General features: G+C 40.1%; 3 protein-coding genes and 1 long non-coding RNA gene across 11 annotated transcripts; 3 read left to right on the top strand and 1 right to left on the bottom strand.

Moving 5' to 3' along the window:
- The first annotated feature begins 1,029 nt into the window (after positions 1–1,029).
- Positions 1,030–1,638, top strand: LOC134177739 (uncharacterized). The gene has a single exon (XM_062644515.1). The coding sequence runs from the start codon at positions 1,030–1,032 to the stop codon at positions 1,636–1,638; it is 609 nt and encodes a 202-aa protein (XP_062500499.1).
- A 4,969-nt stretch (positions 1,639–6,607) lies between these two features.
- Positions 6,608–11,631, bottom strand: LOC134177403 (uncharacterized). 4 transcript variants are annotated; one of them, XR_009969499.1, is made up of 12 exons: positions 11,450–11,631; positions 11,047–11,106; positions 10,387–10,991; positions 10,102–10,328; positions 9,937–10,049; positions 9,620–9,882; positions 9,225–9,553; positions 8,749–9,163; positions 7,445–7,579; positions 7,281–7,370; positions 6,978–7,213; positions 6,608–6,924 (listed from the first exon to the last, which is right to left on the bottom strand). It is a non-coding gene; the product is annotated as an uncharacterized LOC134177403 (long non-coding RNA). The 4 variants fall into 4 exon arrangements; XR_009969498.1 differs by having other exon boundaries at positions 7,445–9,163; positions 9,225–9,318; positions 9,454–9,553; XR_009969497.1 differs by having other exon boundaries at positions 7,445–9,163.
- A 53-nt stretch (positions 11,632–11,684) lies between these two features.
- LOC134176935 (uncharacterized) lies at positions 11,685–14,349 on the top strand. Of its 5 annotated transcripts, none has more exons than XM_062643619.1 (11): positions 11,685–11,861; positions 11,922–12,144; positions 12,335–12,387; positions 12,455–12,564; positions 12,628–12,681; positions 12,756–12,803; positions 12,867–12,917; positions 13,601–13,708; positions 13,769–13,826; positions 13,888–14,097; positions 14,160–14,349. In XM_062643619.1, exons 6-11 carry the CDS (start codon positions 12,801–12,803, stop codon positions 14,222–14,224), a joined length of 495 nt encoding a protein of 164 aa, XP_062499603.1. In that variant the 5' UTR covers positions 11,685–11,861; positions 11,922–12,144; positions 12,335–12,387; positions 12,455–12,564; positions 12,628–12,681; positions 12,756–12,800; the 3' UTR covers positions 14,225–14,349. The 5 variants fall into 5 exon arrangements, with proteins under 5 accessions (XP_062499603.1, XP_062499606.1, XP_062499604.1 ...); XM_062643622.1 differs by having other exon boundaries at positions 11,922–12,387; positions 13,888–13,971; positions 14,044–14,097; XM_062643620.1 differs by lacking the exon at positions 12,335–12,387.
- A 21-nt stretch (positions 14,350–14,370) lies between these two features.
- On the top strand, positions 14,371–16,245 carry LOC134177738 (uncharacterized). Its single transcript, XM_062644514.1, has 4 exons — positions 14,371–14,510; positions 15,157–15,234; positions 15,401–15,552; positions 15,745–16,245. Exons 1-4 carry the CDS (start codon positions 14,371–14,373, stop codon positions 16,062–16,064), a joined length of 690 nt encoding a protein of 229 aa, XP_062500498.1. The 3' UTR covers positions 16,065–16,245.
- Positions 16,246–17,321: the final 1,076 nt, after the last annotated feature.

Below are 17,321 nucleotides of genomic sequence, written 5' to 3'. Positions count from 1 at the left end.
TCTAATCTCTATGGCAACACAATTACTGTGCTAACCGATCATCCGGCTGTGAAGGCTATATTAGAGACTCCCAACCGTACCGGCAAGCACGCGCGCTGATGGACCAAAGTTTATGGTCGCGGTGTCAAGGAGGTGGTTATTAAGTACAAGGCTGGACGAGAGAACGTAAGTGCGGACGCTCTTTCTAGGAGTCCTCAGAGTCCATCACCACAGCGTGGCATTAGTCAAGGCTAGTTTCAGATTGTGATGGTGCGGAGTGATCAGGATATTACAGAAACGTTGAGAGCTGGTGCAATTGAAGCGTTCCAAAACCATTGCGATTATGCTTCCGAGCAACGCAAAGATCCACAGCTTAAGCAGATTGCAGACTTTTTGTCTGATGGCCGTCTGCCAGAGGATGCCAATAAGACCAAGATCGTGGCTTACAAGAGTCGCTCTTTGTATTGATGTTGACGAAATTTTGTACTACTTAGAACACAAGGATAACCACCGAAAGAGAGTAGTAGTACTTTTACACTTACGTAATCAACTCTTGGAAGAACATCATCGAAGGCGTTACGGTGGTCATTTCTCTGGACCCAAGGTATACAGCGCTATGGCAAAGAAACGGTGGTGGAACGGCATGTACACAGATGTCTTGGCTTGCTGTAAGAGATGTCCTGAATGCACAGTTGTGACTGGAGCTGTTCGTCAACATCGACCTCTTTTGCACCCTGTTACTATTCAACGGCCCTTTCAGATAGTAGGCTTAGATGTAATGAACTTACCTTGCACTGAAGCAGGCAACAAACACGCAGTCGTCTTTCAAGACATGTTTACGAAATGGCCTATGGTCTATGCGGTGCTGGACTAGAAAATGGAACGATTAACGAAGCTCCTGTGCGAGAAAGTCGTACCATTTTGTGGTGTTCCAGAGGCCTTACTGTCTGAGCGAGGAACCAACCTTCTTTCTCACCTCATGTTGGACATTTGAAAGTTACTAGGGATCAACAAGCTGAACACGACATCTTACCACCCCAGTGCGATGGCATGATGGAGCGATTTAATCGCAGTCTTAAAACCATGTTGCGAAAGAAAGCTGCACAATACGGCGTGCAGTGGGACAAGCACTTACCTATCATTATGTGGGCTTACCGTAACACGTCCAATGACACAACAGGTGAAAAGCCTGCTTTTCTATTGTTTGAATGGGACTGTAGATCTCCGAGCGACTCCGCCCTACTACCTCCGGACGGTACCCAACCGACAGTAGTACCAGACTATCGCCACGAATTGATCGAATCCCTGAGATCAGCGAGCCAGACCGCTCTTCAAACTATTCGCCGCTCTCACAGTAAGTACAAGAAACAGTGTGACCGCAAGTCCGACTCACACAAATATCGCGTAGGAGACTGGGTTCTTATACACTTCCCCGGTGATGAGACTGGAAAGTTTTGGAAGCTGTCTAGGCCATGGTATGGACCGTATAGAATCACTTCTTTCAACGATTATGACATTTCGGTCGTCAAGGTGTATTTTCCTAGAGAGAATGAGATCAAAGTGCACCAGTCAAGAGTGAAGCCCTGCCCTGACGGACTGCTGGCTAGATACTACTGGTACGAGCACAAGAGTAAGGGGCCGGGCCGTTTACATAAGTGAGTTGCTGAAGTCTTGGCTGGTTCTGGTGTCGCTCGGGACGAGTTCTCTCAAGACAAGCGAGTTGCACCGGCGTAGCGTCGAGGGGGACTGGGGGAGGCTATAGCCTCTCCCAAACATTTTGGGCGTGTCACTTTGCTTCACGCAGAACTATCATTTTAAGTTACTATGCAGTGACAATCCGCTTAATCTCAGAGTAATATGTTGACGATCGACAAGGATGTTAACTATATCTCTGTGACAATACACATCATCATTTCAGTATGATAAAACCAGTGTCGAGAAGTCGTGGACACTTAATTAATCAAAGTGCGCATGACCATCACTTATGAGACGTCGCTATCCGGTAATGGCAGAGTCAAAGAAGACCGCGTCAAAAGGCATGCAGAAGCCCATTCATCAATTCTTTTTCACGTAAGTCTAGCTAATTACGGTTGACAACCCGATTGACCGGAGAATGGAATCTCCTGCGGCTCCGCTACTTAATGAGTTGCTTGCACTCCACGGTACTTTCTCCACATGTCTATTCTATCTATTAGTTAAAAGCATATAGCTAGACCTATATTGCTCGCTATATTACAAAATGCTAAAATTGGTCAACGTCGTTTGCACTGAATTGGTCTTCTAGATTCTATTGTCACCGAGAGGCCATTTAATTTTGACGATAGCAGCGAGCCATGAAAAGCTTTTAGGCACGCATGGTAACAGTGTTTCCACTCCGTTATACTCACACTGACGGTACTCAGTCCCACAGTTTATTTGTAACTCGAAATTGATACTAATTTACTTAGATGTCTACAAACTGCGAGCTAGAAAAGTAGAAAATGGACGTGATTTTGTGTGTGAGAAATGGGCGTGATTTGGGGCCTAATTTATCTACCCCCTAAACTTGAGGACCGCGCTACGCCGGTGGAAGTTGTGTAACCGAGTTACTGACTTGTAGACTGTTGTTGCTGCGTTAGATGACGTAGTAGTAAGTAGACTGCGTAACTTTAGTGAGCCTAGTAGCCTTGTTTTGTAGTGCAGTAGCGGTGCACACGTGGTTATTACGATTTCGATATAGTTAAAGCTGAACTCACGGCTGCGTTCACACACGCAAACGTCTAGTCACCGTGTATAGCTCACAAATCAGTCTCAGAGCTGACTAATTAGTTAGCTAGGGTAGCCAAGAAAACCGATGTAAAATAGGAAGGCAAAATTGCTTTTCATATACTACGTTAGTAAAATAAATAATAGCATAGAGCTTTCGCCAGTTCTCCGAAGCTGCATGCATGTTACATAGCTGTATCTAAACTTGTCTGCCTAAAATCTTAGCAACGATATTACAAAACAGTAGAATGACGCACAAGTAGTCTAATTAGCTCACCGGCGTAGCATGGTCCTCAAGTTTGGGGGCTAATAAATTAGACCTCAAACCACGGCCATTTCTCACATGCAAAGTCGCGCTTATTTTCTACTTTTCTAAATTTTTTAGACATTTAAGTAAATAGTATCTAGTATCAATTTCAAGTTACAAATAAACTGTGAAACTGAGTGCCGTCAGTGTGCGTATAAAGAAGTGAAACTGTTACAGTCCGTGCCAAAAAGGTTTTCATGGCTCGCTGCGATCGTCAAAAGTAAATGGCATCTCGATAATAATAGAATCTAGAAGACCAATGCAGTGCAAACAGTGTTGACCAATTTTAGCATTTCGTAATATGGCGAGCAATATAGGTCTATAGCTATAGAGTCAGCTAGAATAACATGTGGAGAAAGTACCGTAACGTGCAAGCAAATCATTAGGTAGCTATATAGCGGAGCCGCAGGATATTCCATTCTCCAGTCTATCGGGTTGTCGACCTTAACTAGACTTACTTAAAAATAATTGATGGATAGGCTTCTGCATGCCTTTTTGAGGCGATCTTCTTTGACTCTGCCACTGCCGGATAGCGTAGTAAACGCCTCAAATAGGTAATGGTCATGCGCACTTTACGTGTCCACGACTTCTCGGCACTGGTTTTATCATACTGAAATGATGATGTGCATTTGTCAAAGAGATATAGTCGATTAATTCACATCGTCGCTCGTCAACATACTATTCTAAGATTAAACGGACTGTCACTGTTTAGTAACTTAAAATTATAGTTCTGTTTGAAACGAAGTGAAACGTCCAAAATGTTTAGGGAGCTATAGCCTTCCCCCCCCACCCCCACCCCGACTCTACGCCGGTGATTGGGACTGTGCGCGTACGCGTGGAATGATCAACGAGTGCTATGCGTTGTGTCTCTCGTGTCTGCCGACCATGCAGTACTATATGCTGCTGTACTAGTAAAAGTACCTGATAACAAACACTCAAACTTATACGTTACTATCAAACCATTGTAAATAGCTAGTGTAAATAAAACTTCCCCAAGTTGCCAAAGGCGGCAAACTGTTTGCCATTGCCATGCGCAATCATGCAACTAGAGCTTTGCACGTGCACACTGTAGACGCAAATCAAGCATTTTGCGTTTGCAAGTCATCTAACCATGATCTAAATAACTGCTAGAGTCGGGCGCAAGTCGATGTTTGGACTTTGAAAGCGACTAACGTAAACAACATGCATTACACTGTTGCAATCAAGTTATGTCCTACAACTGGCAATTTGTGCATATACCGTGATACGCATTCACCTAACTGGACAAATTCTGTACAGTGCCACGCCCAACTCATGCCCTGGGTCCTGAAAGGCTAGCGCTCGCTAGTCTGCAACAAATCGTGATCAGTGACTAAATATTGTTGAAAATTTCAGAAGGTATTACCGTTAAACCGAGAACCATGCATATCTCATAGCCTCAACGCTAGGCTATCTTCGCCTTACGTGGTGGAGTAACGCGCGCGACTAAGCGTAGGGTTCACATGACTGGAAATGAAGTTACCACCATAAGGCGAAGATTGGCCTATTCTCTGTTCGCGTTCACTGTGTATTTTCAAAAATCGCTATAACTCCTGTGTCCTTCGTCGGTAAGTGGCGATCTTGGCATCATTCGAAAGCGCAGAAGCCCGGATTTTTTCTAGACGCTAAACATAGCATGTAAATAAGACACCCAGAGGGATAAGGTTTTTGCATATTAAAGATCATTAGTCTATTAGAACGTCATGGTTAGAATATCATTACAGATAAGTGGTCGCGAAAGTAGATGCCAGGTCAATTACTTCATTAAGATTAATTAATCTAGTGCAAAGCTTTCATGCGTTCAGCAACGCTTGGTCGTGTTCCTCTGGGCTTGGCTGGTCAATGTAACATCACTATATCAACTTCAGTCATTTCGTAGTCGTCATCTATCTCATTTGTGATGTTATAGCTCTCCACGATGTCTTTCCAGCATCTCGTCTTTTTCTAGAAATTTTCTTCTTTTTCTACGTGTTTTGCAGGTATTATAAGTCACAGTAAAACACGACCGTGTCAGTAACGGAAAATCCGCAGTCATAGCAAACAATCTATTGATGTCATAATCACTTAGTAGGTCGCAGGCAATTACTTACGTGTTTCTAAACCAACACAGGTGCTTCATTACGTAGTTTTAGATTCACAGTGAACGCGAACAGAGAGTAGGCACATTATGTAGGGAGTAGGCACATCACATCTCTCACACTTCCCGAATCCGGGTCTGTTAGTCTCGCAGTTCAGTACTTCAACGTATGGAAAGTAATGGTCTGGCTGCACGAGGTGATGCCACAATCACCAATATATTACTTATTTGATCGGCTATAACCGTAAAACGGAAGTTGATGCCATTGAGCATCTAGCGAAAGTGGTCTTTTCGAATATTGGTCCGGCTATGGCCGGACCAGCGGGACCGCGTCCTACGCCTATGATATCTAGAAAAACAGACTGCTACGCGTACGTATTTGGGGACATTTCTCCACGCTGGGACTGGCAACGTTAACGTCACTAGGGTTGAGCTGCAGCCAACCAAGCCTGTGGATTGCTAATGTTTGCGCCCATATTAATTAAAAAGTTAGAACGCTCAAAAGATCGTTCAACTCTCTGGGTTGTTGACTAGAATAACAAATAATGCGGCGTATTTAGTTGTATTTTGTGAAGGATGCTAATGACGACAGCAAGAGAAGTACAATACATACATTTAGCTATATATAAACGCTATGCATGGTCATTTGATATCGACATATTCAATCTCTTAGATTTACCAATTGTAGAAATGTAGGCCTAGTGATATTTGAGTCCCACGCATCAATTAATTGCCGCCTTGCCTAGAAAGCCTGCATGATTCTGAAGCACTAGAGATGTTTATAATTTTTCATAAACACTAATGAGAAACTGAATCTAATGACACTCAACTAACACACTCAATTATGCACAAGTGCCAAATAGAAATTGAAGAACCTTCCATCTCTATTACAAACTACCTGTGCAATTATACTGTCAACTGAATCACAGTACTCCTAAGTGAGTGCTGAAAGAAGGAACGAAATGTTGTCTCCAAATGATGCAAGTTACCAAACAACATCGAAAACATCAGTGTCTTTAGACCTGCGTACAGACCATTCTTTGTGGCATAGGTCTTTCCCTTGATATACCTCGGACTCTGGCCAGTCTTAAGACTCTAAAAACTACACCTTGGAAAACCACGACGTTCTCTGGGACTACTTTGAATCAAGCTCTTCGGAATCTTTCTGAACAATTATCGGTTAAACTTTGGGAGTACAATGCAAAGTTAATTTTCATGATCTTGCGTTTGGGGACGTTTTTTCTTCTTTAGATGACACTATGATGTATTACTAAGTTTTAAGTTGGGGAGGGGATGGCTAAATATGGGTGTTACAAATATATAACTAATCTATATTTGCATATAATACAGATAACACAGATAACACATATCCGCCCTAAGGACGGAAGCACAGAGTCATATATATATATATATATATCAATGAGTGTGTGGTGTGTGTGTATGTGTGTGAACGACACAACCAATTAAAGTGCTGCCAACAATTTCACATATATTCTATACTATCATACGAAAATCCATACTATCAGATGAAAATCCATATCATTCTAATCACATTCAACTGTATTTGTTAAATGTGCCAAATACAAACAGAAGAACTATGCATCTCTATGCAAACTACTTGAGCAACAATGCTGTCTACTGAAACTGCTACCAGATTATCAGTTTCAGAAACAGGAATACAGTGTTCACCCAAAACCTCGTGTAAGTCTCCAAATGTAGAAACAATATCTGAAAGATCGTTTTCTTGAGGCACACATCTTGGCAATTCTTCTAGTCCCAACTTTTGAATAACTGCATACTGTTTGGCCCTATTAGTAATGAATAGTTCAACATAGCCAAACAAAACTGTACCTCCATCGTGAAACTCCACAGTATATGAAATTCTTTAGACTTCTGGGTATATATATCGACTGTGCACCATGATACCATTCACATATAACTTTCTATGTATAGTGACAAGACTTCTGCCATCAATTGGGTAATTCCCCTCACTTTGAAGTAGCTTGTTGATAGCAACGATGTACTTGTCATCAAGAAAAGCTTCTTTTGGATGACCACAAAAAGTACTGTAACATTTTCCAGCAGTGCTAAAAAAACCAAGACAATAAAGATTGAGAATGTCAACTTCTTGAATGTCAAATTAAGTGACTGTACTGAAAAATGACGTATTTTTGAATCAATGCTACAGCTTCAGGTGAAAGCACATCCTCTTCTACAGAAGGAAAATGATACTGCAGTTGTAATCTTTACAATACAACAGACATTATGACATTATCAACAAGTCCAAATAGTTGTCTTCAAATACCAATAATTCTCACCTGGTTAGACATGAATCTTGTCTCATGCGCAAATTTTTAGTACTCCATTTAAATTTTTCAAAAAAAACAAGAAAGCGCCATAATGGTCCAGATCTCGATCTCCACAAACTCTGAAAGATGCTGCAAGATATGCATCTTTATAGTGCAAAATGTTGTACCTATATACGCATACATTGTTTGATACATGATGCTATAACAGCCAACCAAGGTTACGCATTACAAACTTATAGCGTCCACTGTTTGGATATACCATTCCTTCCACTATACATAAGTAATCACATAAATACACAAATTCAGTTACTGTGTACCAGGTGTGTACAGTGTACCTACAGTAGAAGCTGCCACCTAATAGAACATCAACACGTTATCAAACAAAACTTTCAGTAGCTTCTTTCCAAATTTTTTAAATTAATTATACACAACATATGCTTAAATAAATTTTCGTTCATTCATTAATTAGTTAGTTATCTTAGATACAAGACATACCATATATTTCTCCAAATAACATTTGAGTCAACAAGAAACTAAACTAAAACGACTTATTTAATTAGCAATAATACAAATGGTTGTTCTTGTTTTAGAGTTTCTGTTTACCAGCAACTAAAAAGCCTTGTATGTATATCTAACACTTCTGGAGTACTCACTGCATAAAGTTACTGCCACAACAGTAATTACATGCAAGGTTCTGATCATTTACCTTGCACTAAATTTAATCACCTGTGTTAGCATTGCAAAGAGTTCTTGCTATGATCTCTCATGCTCAAAACAAACACCTACTTTGGCCATTGTAATCCCGTAACAATTGAAAGAAAAATAAATACCACATAATAGTTCAAGAATATTTGAATAAATACTTTATTTTTGTAATGCCAAAATTCTATCGAATCAATGAGTATAACACATTATAATCAAATGAGATTAACAGTATTCATATACCAGATGTTGTAAATTGGTAAATTGTATACTCTAGTATAGTCTCCACAAGTCGACAATTGTACGTGATTATCTAATGGCAAAACGTGGCAGGTGTGCTGTCAGTAAGAGCAGCTACATAGTATGTAATAACCATGTCGTACAATAAAATAAAATAAATAGTTTAGTTATATAATGAGTTACAAAAGGCATCCATTAGTCTCTTGATAAACTTAATCGTAGATTGAGTGTCTTTTGATAGGAATAACTATTCCTATATTCATTGCCTTACATTAAAAGCATCTAGTAGATAACCCAATAGACAAAAACTTGGCTGTGTAGTTCCTAAAACCGATATCAAACGTCTAAAAGACAACAGAGATATTGCAAACATTTGCAGTCTAATCTAATCAAGAATAGGCAGTAGCATTGAAATAGATCCTGGGCAAACAAGGTGGCATGCCTTGCTGAAATGGTGTGGTAAAAACCCTGCAAAGTTCACAATGCATGCAACATCTGCAAAAACTTTAGGGCACAAACGAACATGCATTCAAACTGAGTTCCTTTACTTTGAATGTATATGCAAAGGTATTTCAACAGAGTACATACCATAAAGCAGTTCATGCCTTTCATAAAACTTCACCAAAAGTTGTCGTGCTCTATCATTATCATTGGAAGATATCTTCATTCCACAAAAAAGACGACATCCAACAACAAGTAAGCTGTAATGGATATAGTACTCTCTTGGCAGAATTCCTCTAAGCACTGGAAGAGACCAGTAAAACAGCCATGATCTATATTCACTAGCTACAAAAATATTATCTTACTGTTGAAGACAACCAATAAAATGTCTGATTATTAACAATACCCTTCCATGTGGAAAACTCTTTCAGCGTATGTGGAATTAGACTAAAGTGGTCAGGTGCTTTCATTGAAAGGAGACGCTTATCGAGGAAAGCTACCTGCACAAAATTAAGACTCTTACATGGCAAAGTTTACAGTAGGTATACACATAAATGTAGGTATTTGCCTTATCACCAATAAAGTACATTTCATCGGAAAAAGGCAGCCACCTGTCAAGCAGTGATTGAGTATACCCGAGCAAACTACGTGCATCCAGTCAATAGCTGTTCCCTCTACTACGTCAAATCCCGGTAATGCTAAGAGTGGAGATGCTACATTCAGCATTCCCTTGACCTGCATCAAAACCAAAATGTAACTGTAGAATACATACATATTGTTAATAAATAATGTCAACCGTACTGGATGTCATAGATCTACAGCCTCCGTCACATCACTAACGACACTGGCATGGGTTCTGGCAATAGCATCGCGTTTAATTGGCCAATATTGATGAAGGTGATCACTGCCAATAGTAACGCCTGGATTATAACAACAAGGACAGGCATACTGTCCATTGTGCTGCTTCATGCAAAGGACCATTGCCCTGGCTGGTAAATCACAAGTAATGAAAATTAGATTAACTTTGCAGTGCTGCAATCCTTCAGCTGTCTTGAAAGTTTCTCCTGCACGTGAACAATGAATTAATAAAGTTCAAATAGCAAGACATGACATGTTACCATTTGTGGACAGTTCCTTCAGCTGACTCATCAGAGGTTGTAGAAATGCTTGTATAGGCGGTTTCGATGAATGAAACCAAAGATCACAGACAATGGCATACTTGAGTAAAAATCTATGACATGGCATAATAAGTAGACAAATTAGCACTTAATTTCATTGCCTACCTGCATTCAGGAGGAATTACATTAATTGTAAGATACACAGGCCAAAGAGACCCAGTTCATGAAGTTCTAAAAACAGATACACCATTCGTGTTCAAAGTCAGTGTGATATTCCATTTCGGTAATAATCCAGTAGTCATATTCCTGTATCTTTTGCCGCTTGTTATATCAGACCTATCAGCATTATTTCTTTTCTCAAAACTAGCAGAAACTTGCGAACAAAATTCAGTCTACAAAAACAGATATTAAAACAAACATGAAAATTAAACACTGCCGATGAATTCAAACCTTTAAACAGTCGAGATATTGCATTTTTCACATCAAGAAAAAACAAAAATTCATCTGGTTTTGCAGTTGCTTCTTGACATTGCTCTCTGTTGCATTGCTCTGCACTGTTTGCAATTAAGTCTTCACAGTTGGGACATACAAATGCTTTCATTGGTTTCATACGAGCACAGGCTTTATTAAGATATGATTTCAGGCAGTACAACGAGGTCATAGCATGGTAACTTAATGGAGAGTGAGCTGAAATAAGCTGTATTAGGTCTTTACAAGCTTGAGCAGACAGTTTATGCTGCAAAATGAACAACATTATTAAAACTGAGCTGCTCCTTTTTGTTAGAGGACAGCCAGGAAACAAGAGATCCTCGTCACCAGCAAGACTGGGTTCATCACATGAAAATGAACCAGTGCCAGTGTCTACCCTGTCATATGCAGTCCCTTCCTCATATTTATCATCACACTGAAATAAGATGTCAGTCTCCCTCTCTGTACTTCGATCTAATATTTGACTGTTTCGATCACTGCCTAGGCTGTCTTCATTGATGTCATCATCAAAAGTTATGCTGTAACCATCAGACAGGCAGCTATCCTCATTGTCCACATGTGAAGGGCTATGAGACATTTGAATTGAGTTGTACTTAAAAGAACTGCAAGGATGGTGTTTACCGATCACATCGTCAACAGCAAAGTTCAAAGCTTCAGACTGTAAACCCTCCCCACACTCATCTAAGCAAAACAAGACGTTGACACAAAACCACAATGCTAGCTGTTCCATTTGATAAAACAAGTTTTAGGTAACCACATTATAATTATTAATTAACTTAAAGCTACATCAATATCTAACAACAACACTAAGATAAGACTGACATAGACATTAAGAGTTAAGAAACAATTCCGGGAAACAACAAGAGGAGCTTGTGTTGTATCTATGACCATCTACAATTTAATTAAATAAAAATTATCGCGTTAGTTAATATAAATTTGTTGCTATCTTTCTGTCTCTTATAGATTTATACGAACGATAAACATGTCCACATCGTTTGATCTACAATCTTATCTATAATCTGACCATTTGCTGTTATGTCATCTTCCACAGTTGTGATAGAAGCCTCTGCTTCAACACTAGGCCTACTTTCCGATTCGTCAGCAATAAGGCCTTGGGTCTGCCGCTTCATCAAACAAGTTATTTTGCTTGTATCTCGAAGATACTCTCTGTAGGATCCTCATTTTCGTGCGTTTCGGGAAGCCATCAAACAGCTGTTTACGCATGCGTATGACATAAAATCCAGGATGTGATTCAACATTTGTGCAGAATTTGACGAATGAGCTTCAGGATGCTGAGCACGTGCAATTCGCGCAGACAGCGTCCTGTAGTTTGCTGAACAGGAAAGTCTCTTACGGTTGGCAGAAATCCCAGGTCAAAAAACGGTCGTCAACTTTGAACGGATTTGACGTAGATGAAGTATTGCCTGTTGAGGGAGGTACGTGTTTGTGCGTAGCATACGATCGAGTCGTATAGTGCACGTGTTCTTTGCTTGCAGAGAATCGCTTAATCGGCCACAGTTAGCTTTGTGTTGGTTGAATTTGCTGAGGATGAGGAACGGCGACGGTTGCCTGAGAGTAAAGTATGGCGGTTGCGGACTGACGGTGAACAAGAGGTGGTCTTCAGCTCACTAAGAGAAGGAAGCAGCGTCCTGGCTTACTGGAGTCCGAACAGAGAGTACTTCGAGGCGACAGTTGTGGAAAGAAACGACTCATCACACAGTAAGATCTAGAAGCCCGTCGTGTCATGGTGTGGAGTTTGGTTTTGGTGATGGCTTGTATTAGCGCGGATTAATTACCTTTACATTATATACTGAGATGTCCAAATGAGGCTCCATTTATAGTGCATCGATCAGCTAGGGCTTGCTGGATCATCTTCTGACAAGTTTATTTGTAACTGTTTTTTGTGCAGGACACCACAAGCTTCCAGCCAAACGGCAAATAGACGTACACCTAGATCGATCTGTAGGACATTCAGATATGCATGGTATATAATTGCAAACTGAAGTTGATCAGCGTAACTGCTATCTAGGAAGGTGAAGTCATGCAAGCAAGTAACAAACGCAAAAAGAAGTCTGATGTCATGATCAAGGCCACAGCTCAGGAAGATAGAAACAGGATTTTCTGAAACCTGCTGCTGAGGTGATAACTTGATTGTGCAAATTTCCTTCAAGGCTACTGACATTTACTTCTTCTGCATGCTAGCAAAGAAAACGGAAGGTGGACTCAACTATTGAAAAGCCTTTTGATTTTTATAAGGTGTGTTTGCAATCAAAATTCAAAATATTAAATACACTTATTATAACGTTGAAATCTTCTGTTTCTTGTGTAAGGCAAGAGTGTGCCGGAGTAAAGATTCATCAGGACCATCATCGAGCATGGTAGGTCAATTGTTGTGTTTTCGTATATCTTAATTAAATAATACTTTTTAAATAATTTGTTAGACACATTCTGAAGATGATGATAATCTGGAAGTGACTGCAGCATCAGCTGATGTAAGTTTGAATCCATATTTGTACAGAGCAAATACATGTAAATTATGCAGCTGTCTGTGGAGAGATTGAAGTGTAGATATGTACTAGAGTGTATGGATGGGTGGGGGTAGAGATTATTAATGTCTGTTAGTTCTAAATCTAGTGATTCGGATGGTTGTGTTCTTGAGTTTGTGCTGTGATTCCTGCACTTTTTAAGATTTCAAACTTATTCTTATACGTCATGGTAAACTATAGAAGGCATAAGAGATCGTTGAATGAAACTCTTTCAATGTTTGACGATCTACTTTATGATGGATCTGTACCAGTATATGTACAGTTTATGTATGGATGTGTCAAATTGTATATACAATGAAGATACATGCATGTGTGTAAACGTACTATTCCAACATTTTTTAGTCAAAGGAAGTCAGCAACAGGGTATACCTCGATCACTGCATGTGTAGACCACTTGTAATAGAAACATGATCAACTCTTTGATATGATATATTTTTATACCTATCTCGAGTTACAGTCTAAATGGTGCAGTACTGGTGATTGGTTGGGTACAGTGTGTTGTATAGAAAATTGTATTTAGCAGACTGGTGTGTATTTGCATTAATCTATTCCTTAATTCAAAGTTTATATGATCTAAAGTTGTATCCTACCTTGTGTCGATTGCATCACACATTACTTGTGTGTTTTAGCTTGGCACGAGAGAGGTATCCAAAGACCTCATTCAAACATTGCACAAAGACATGGTCGGTGTCATGGGACGACTGGACAAGATCATCAGTCTTTTGGATTCTGCAGAAGTAATAGTTTGCTTGGAGGATTTCCCAAATAAATCTTAACTATTTGTTTTGTCTTTGAAGAGAGACAAACCCAAGCAAGAGAAACAAGAAGTAGATACCTGTGACACTCCAGAAAGAGGTTAGGAACATTGTCGAGTGTCTGTCGAACCAAACTGCCCTTTGATTTTACGTATTTGTAGAAGTTTGTATTGGTGATCCAAGCCTTAATGTGAGTGCCAGCAAGTTGGCTGTTACCAGAGCCACCATGAAGGCTGGTAGGAGGTCTTTGTTGGTCCTCAATCTTGTTGATATCTTGTTCGATCAGGATTGCCTAAGACGTTCAACTGTGTGTGGGTGTAGAGACTCCTCAAAAGAGGCACTAGACCCTAGAAAGATGGAAGCCATAAGAAGTAATATGATTGCATCAGGCTACGATACTGCTTTGTTTCAATAATTATTTTGTGCACTGCAGGCCACTGTTTTCAAAAGATCCAATACGTGAGGGAGAAACAGAAAAGGAGGCATGGCAGAAAATGACGAAGGTCGTCACAGATAAGTGTCTGCTAGTGGCCAAAAGCTGTAAAGCAAATTAGAATATTTGCAGATCTTGATTATGGAGTTATTGTAACTTTGAATAAAGCATCATTGCAAGGCTTGTTCTATGGCAGTTCTGGGTGAGCAACATGCGAGAGTATGGAAGTCGAAATGGCGCCGAATCGAAAGCGTGCACTAAGCGAGAACGAATCGTATTAGCTGCGTTTTCGTCGCGAGTCCAACGCGAACTCGCTGTGATTTCGACGCGCAGCACCGGCGAACCCGAGACGTATTCGCTGTGAAGTCTCAGTCAAATCCAGAAGTAACTACGCTTCGAATCGCTTCGACTACAAGTCGTGTTTGCAACGGCTATCGTTTAGCTTTCGTCGCGAATACGAAGCGAAACGTTGTCACGAGATTCTAGCTAGTCTGGCCTCGTACTTCCAAGACCGAAGAGCGCACGGTGGGCGTATGTGGGCGTGTCTACAGGAGATTGATGCTGCACTACTTGTCGCTGCACTACTTGTCGTGACGAAAAGTCGTGAAGTTTCTGATTTCGTCAAAAGAAGTGAGTGACTAGAAGTACGAGTAAAGGTATAGTATACAACTGAACTCTGGAGTTGTCAAGTATTGTCTTTCGACGGTCTGATCACCACATTCAGCTGCAGGAAAGGTATCATCAAGCTAGTCTACTGCAAGCGTCGCACGCTTTTACGTGGCATGCAGATCGAGTCTCGCGTTTAGAGCAAAACTTTTTCTCTCTCTCTCTCTCTCATCAAGCCTAGCATGCACTGTGACTGTTCTAAACAGATTTACAGAAACATTAATTAGCATATCATTGGCATGTCTTTGCTGAGGGAGTGGCCTGCTATTTTTAGCTAGGGAATGTAGAAAACCTGCGTGCTTTCACATCTCTATTTTGCTTTTATATGCAGCATTTCTTTTGCCGATTGCATGCGAAATAAGATGATCAAGCTCGTTTGTCGATTGTTGGACGTCGAAATTTACAAAAGGTTAGATGACATTTGATAAATAGCTAGTATATCTGTTTGTGTAACTTTGCTGTCACAATGACATAATGTTGTAATGATAGAGTCTAAGACTTGATCTTTTAAAATTAGAGATTTGTGTTTTTGTGACTGCAGATTGACGCCTGCTATATTTGTTGTTTGACTGTAGAGAACTGTTATTAGTACAAAGAGAAATCGCTAGGACGAAAAGAATAACATCTTACTTAGAACAACGTCTAGACGCTATTAGAATTCAGAGTGAAGCCAAAGCTGTCAGAGGAAAAGACAAACTGTTTGAGAAGATTTCTCTAAAGGATAAAGGTCAGAACTTGGTGTAAATGTTTTAATTGATTGAAATTGTGGGTGTGTGTTTGTGTGTGTGTGTGTGTGTGTGTGTGTGTGTGTGTGTGTGTGTGTGTGTGTGTGTGTGTGTGTGTGTGTGTGTGTGTGTGTGTGTGTGTGTGTGTGTGATGAATATAATTTCAACACATTTTTGGCGTTTTCTTGTTCTAGCTGCTACCAACTTGTTTATTACAATTCTGGAAGAACCGATTAGAGAAGAGGACATGGAAACTATTGCTTGTGCAGTCAGCAGCTATTACAATCCTCTAGGACGAGCTCTGGGATATGATCATGAGAAAGTTCAAGACATTCTGTCTGCCGATCAGTACGAAGGACAGAGAAACTCCGAGAAGCTTCTTGCCGTTATTCGAGCCTGGAAATACAAGCATGGAGTGAAAGCTACACTCGGGAGGTTACTGCAAGCGTGTGAAAAGATCGAAGTGAAAGGGAGAGTGGAATTGGCTCTGATAGAAAAGAAGACAAGTAAATAGTGAAACTTTGCGTATTGCTCTGCTCGTATACATGTAATGTCTACGAGTTGTTGTGCACATGTATTTAGCTAGCTAGACACTGATGTCTGTCAATGGACAGAAACAGCTGAACGCTGTATACGTAGAAGTAATCAGTTCTGCATTTTAAACGTGACAACACGTCACAAGTTTGCAATTACAAAATTAAACTTAAAACATCCATATAATCAGATTTCAAGACGCCGTACCCCAACTGGTTCATTAGTGTAAGGCGAGCTGTGTGGAAGTTCGAGGCCACCAGCTAACCTGCACTACGTAAATGAGCTGAACAAAATTGATTGCAGTCTGATCTCCAAACAGATGCGAATCGGTAGGCAAATTAGGTGTAGTATAGTTATTTGTGTAATAGCATTTTGTATAGTGCTTCTAAATTTTTTCTTTGGATTTTGTGAAGATAATGATTATTTGATCATTGGCCTCTAGACCTTGTCGGTATCTGAAGATTTTAGTATAGAAATATGTCAATGTATTAAACAGTATTGGCTAATTTACATAAACACACGTTTACATGTTAATTAATTAAATATTAATGTAATTACTTATTGATTTTTGTTTTGTAGTACGTAGTACGTGATCTTTAATCAGTGTAGCAATTAATTGATTATGTGAGTTTAGATAAATAAATATTTCTATCTGCTAATGGCTTCAGTTAATGTTTATCTGCTGTCTATAACATTTGACCTTTATCACATATTCGTAATAATGTGATCCATATTTCGCCTTGGTACTGCTAAGAAAATTTATAGTTTATTGTTCTACTAACACTACAAATATCATTATATAATTAAACTAAAATTGCAAACGCAATAACGCGATTAATTAATGAATTAGGGTGTGACCAGTTTCAGTCTCACGTTGTTCCGCCGTGGCACTGAAGCACCTCACAATAAGGTATATATACATATAAATAGACATGCAAAACGCAAACTCTGCGGTGTACACATTTGTACGTACTGCAGATTTGGTCCGCCGGACATTTGACGCAAGCGAATTTGGTCCTACCCAGACCACACTCGCGTCGCGGCTCTAGGACGTCTCCTTCGGCGGATTTGGTCCGCCTACGTAAATTTGTTCTAGGACTCTATTACATATTCTACGCCGTATATTTACGTCTCGAGAGCGTCTCCTACTGCATAACAACACATCTTTGGACCTAAAAAGGGGTTATGACATTCATCTCGGCGGCTGCGAAAGCCGCTTTTGTTACATCAAACGGGT

Source organism: Corticium candelabrum, chromosome 3, assembly GCF_963422355.1.
Source record: "Corticium candelabrum chromosome 3, ooCorCand1.1, whole genome shotgun sequence".
In the NCBI taxonomy this organism is placed as follows: Eukaryota; Metazoa; Porifera; class Homoscleromorpha; order Homosclerophorida; family Plakinidae; genus Corticium; species Corticium candelabrum.
Note: the sequence above shows the minus strand (reverse complement) of the source record. Positions and strands in the feature narration are given on the sequence as shown.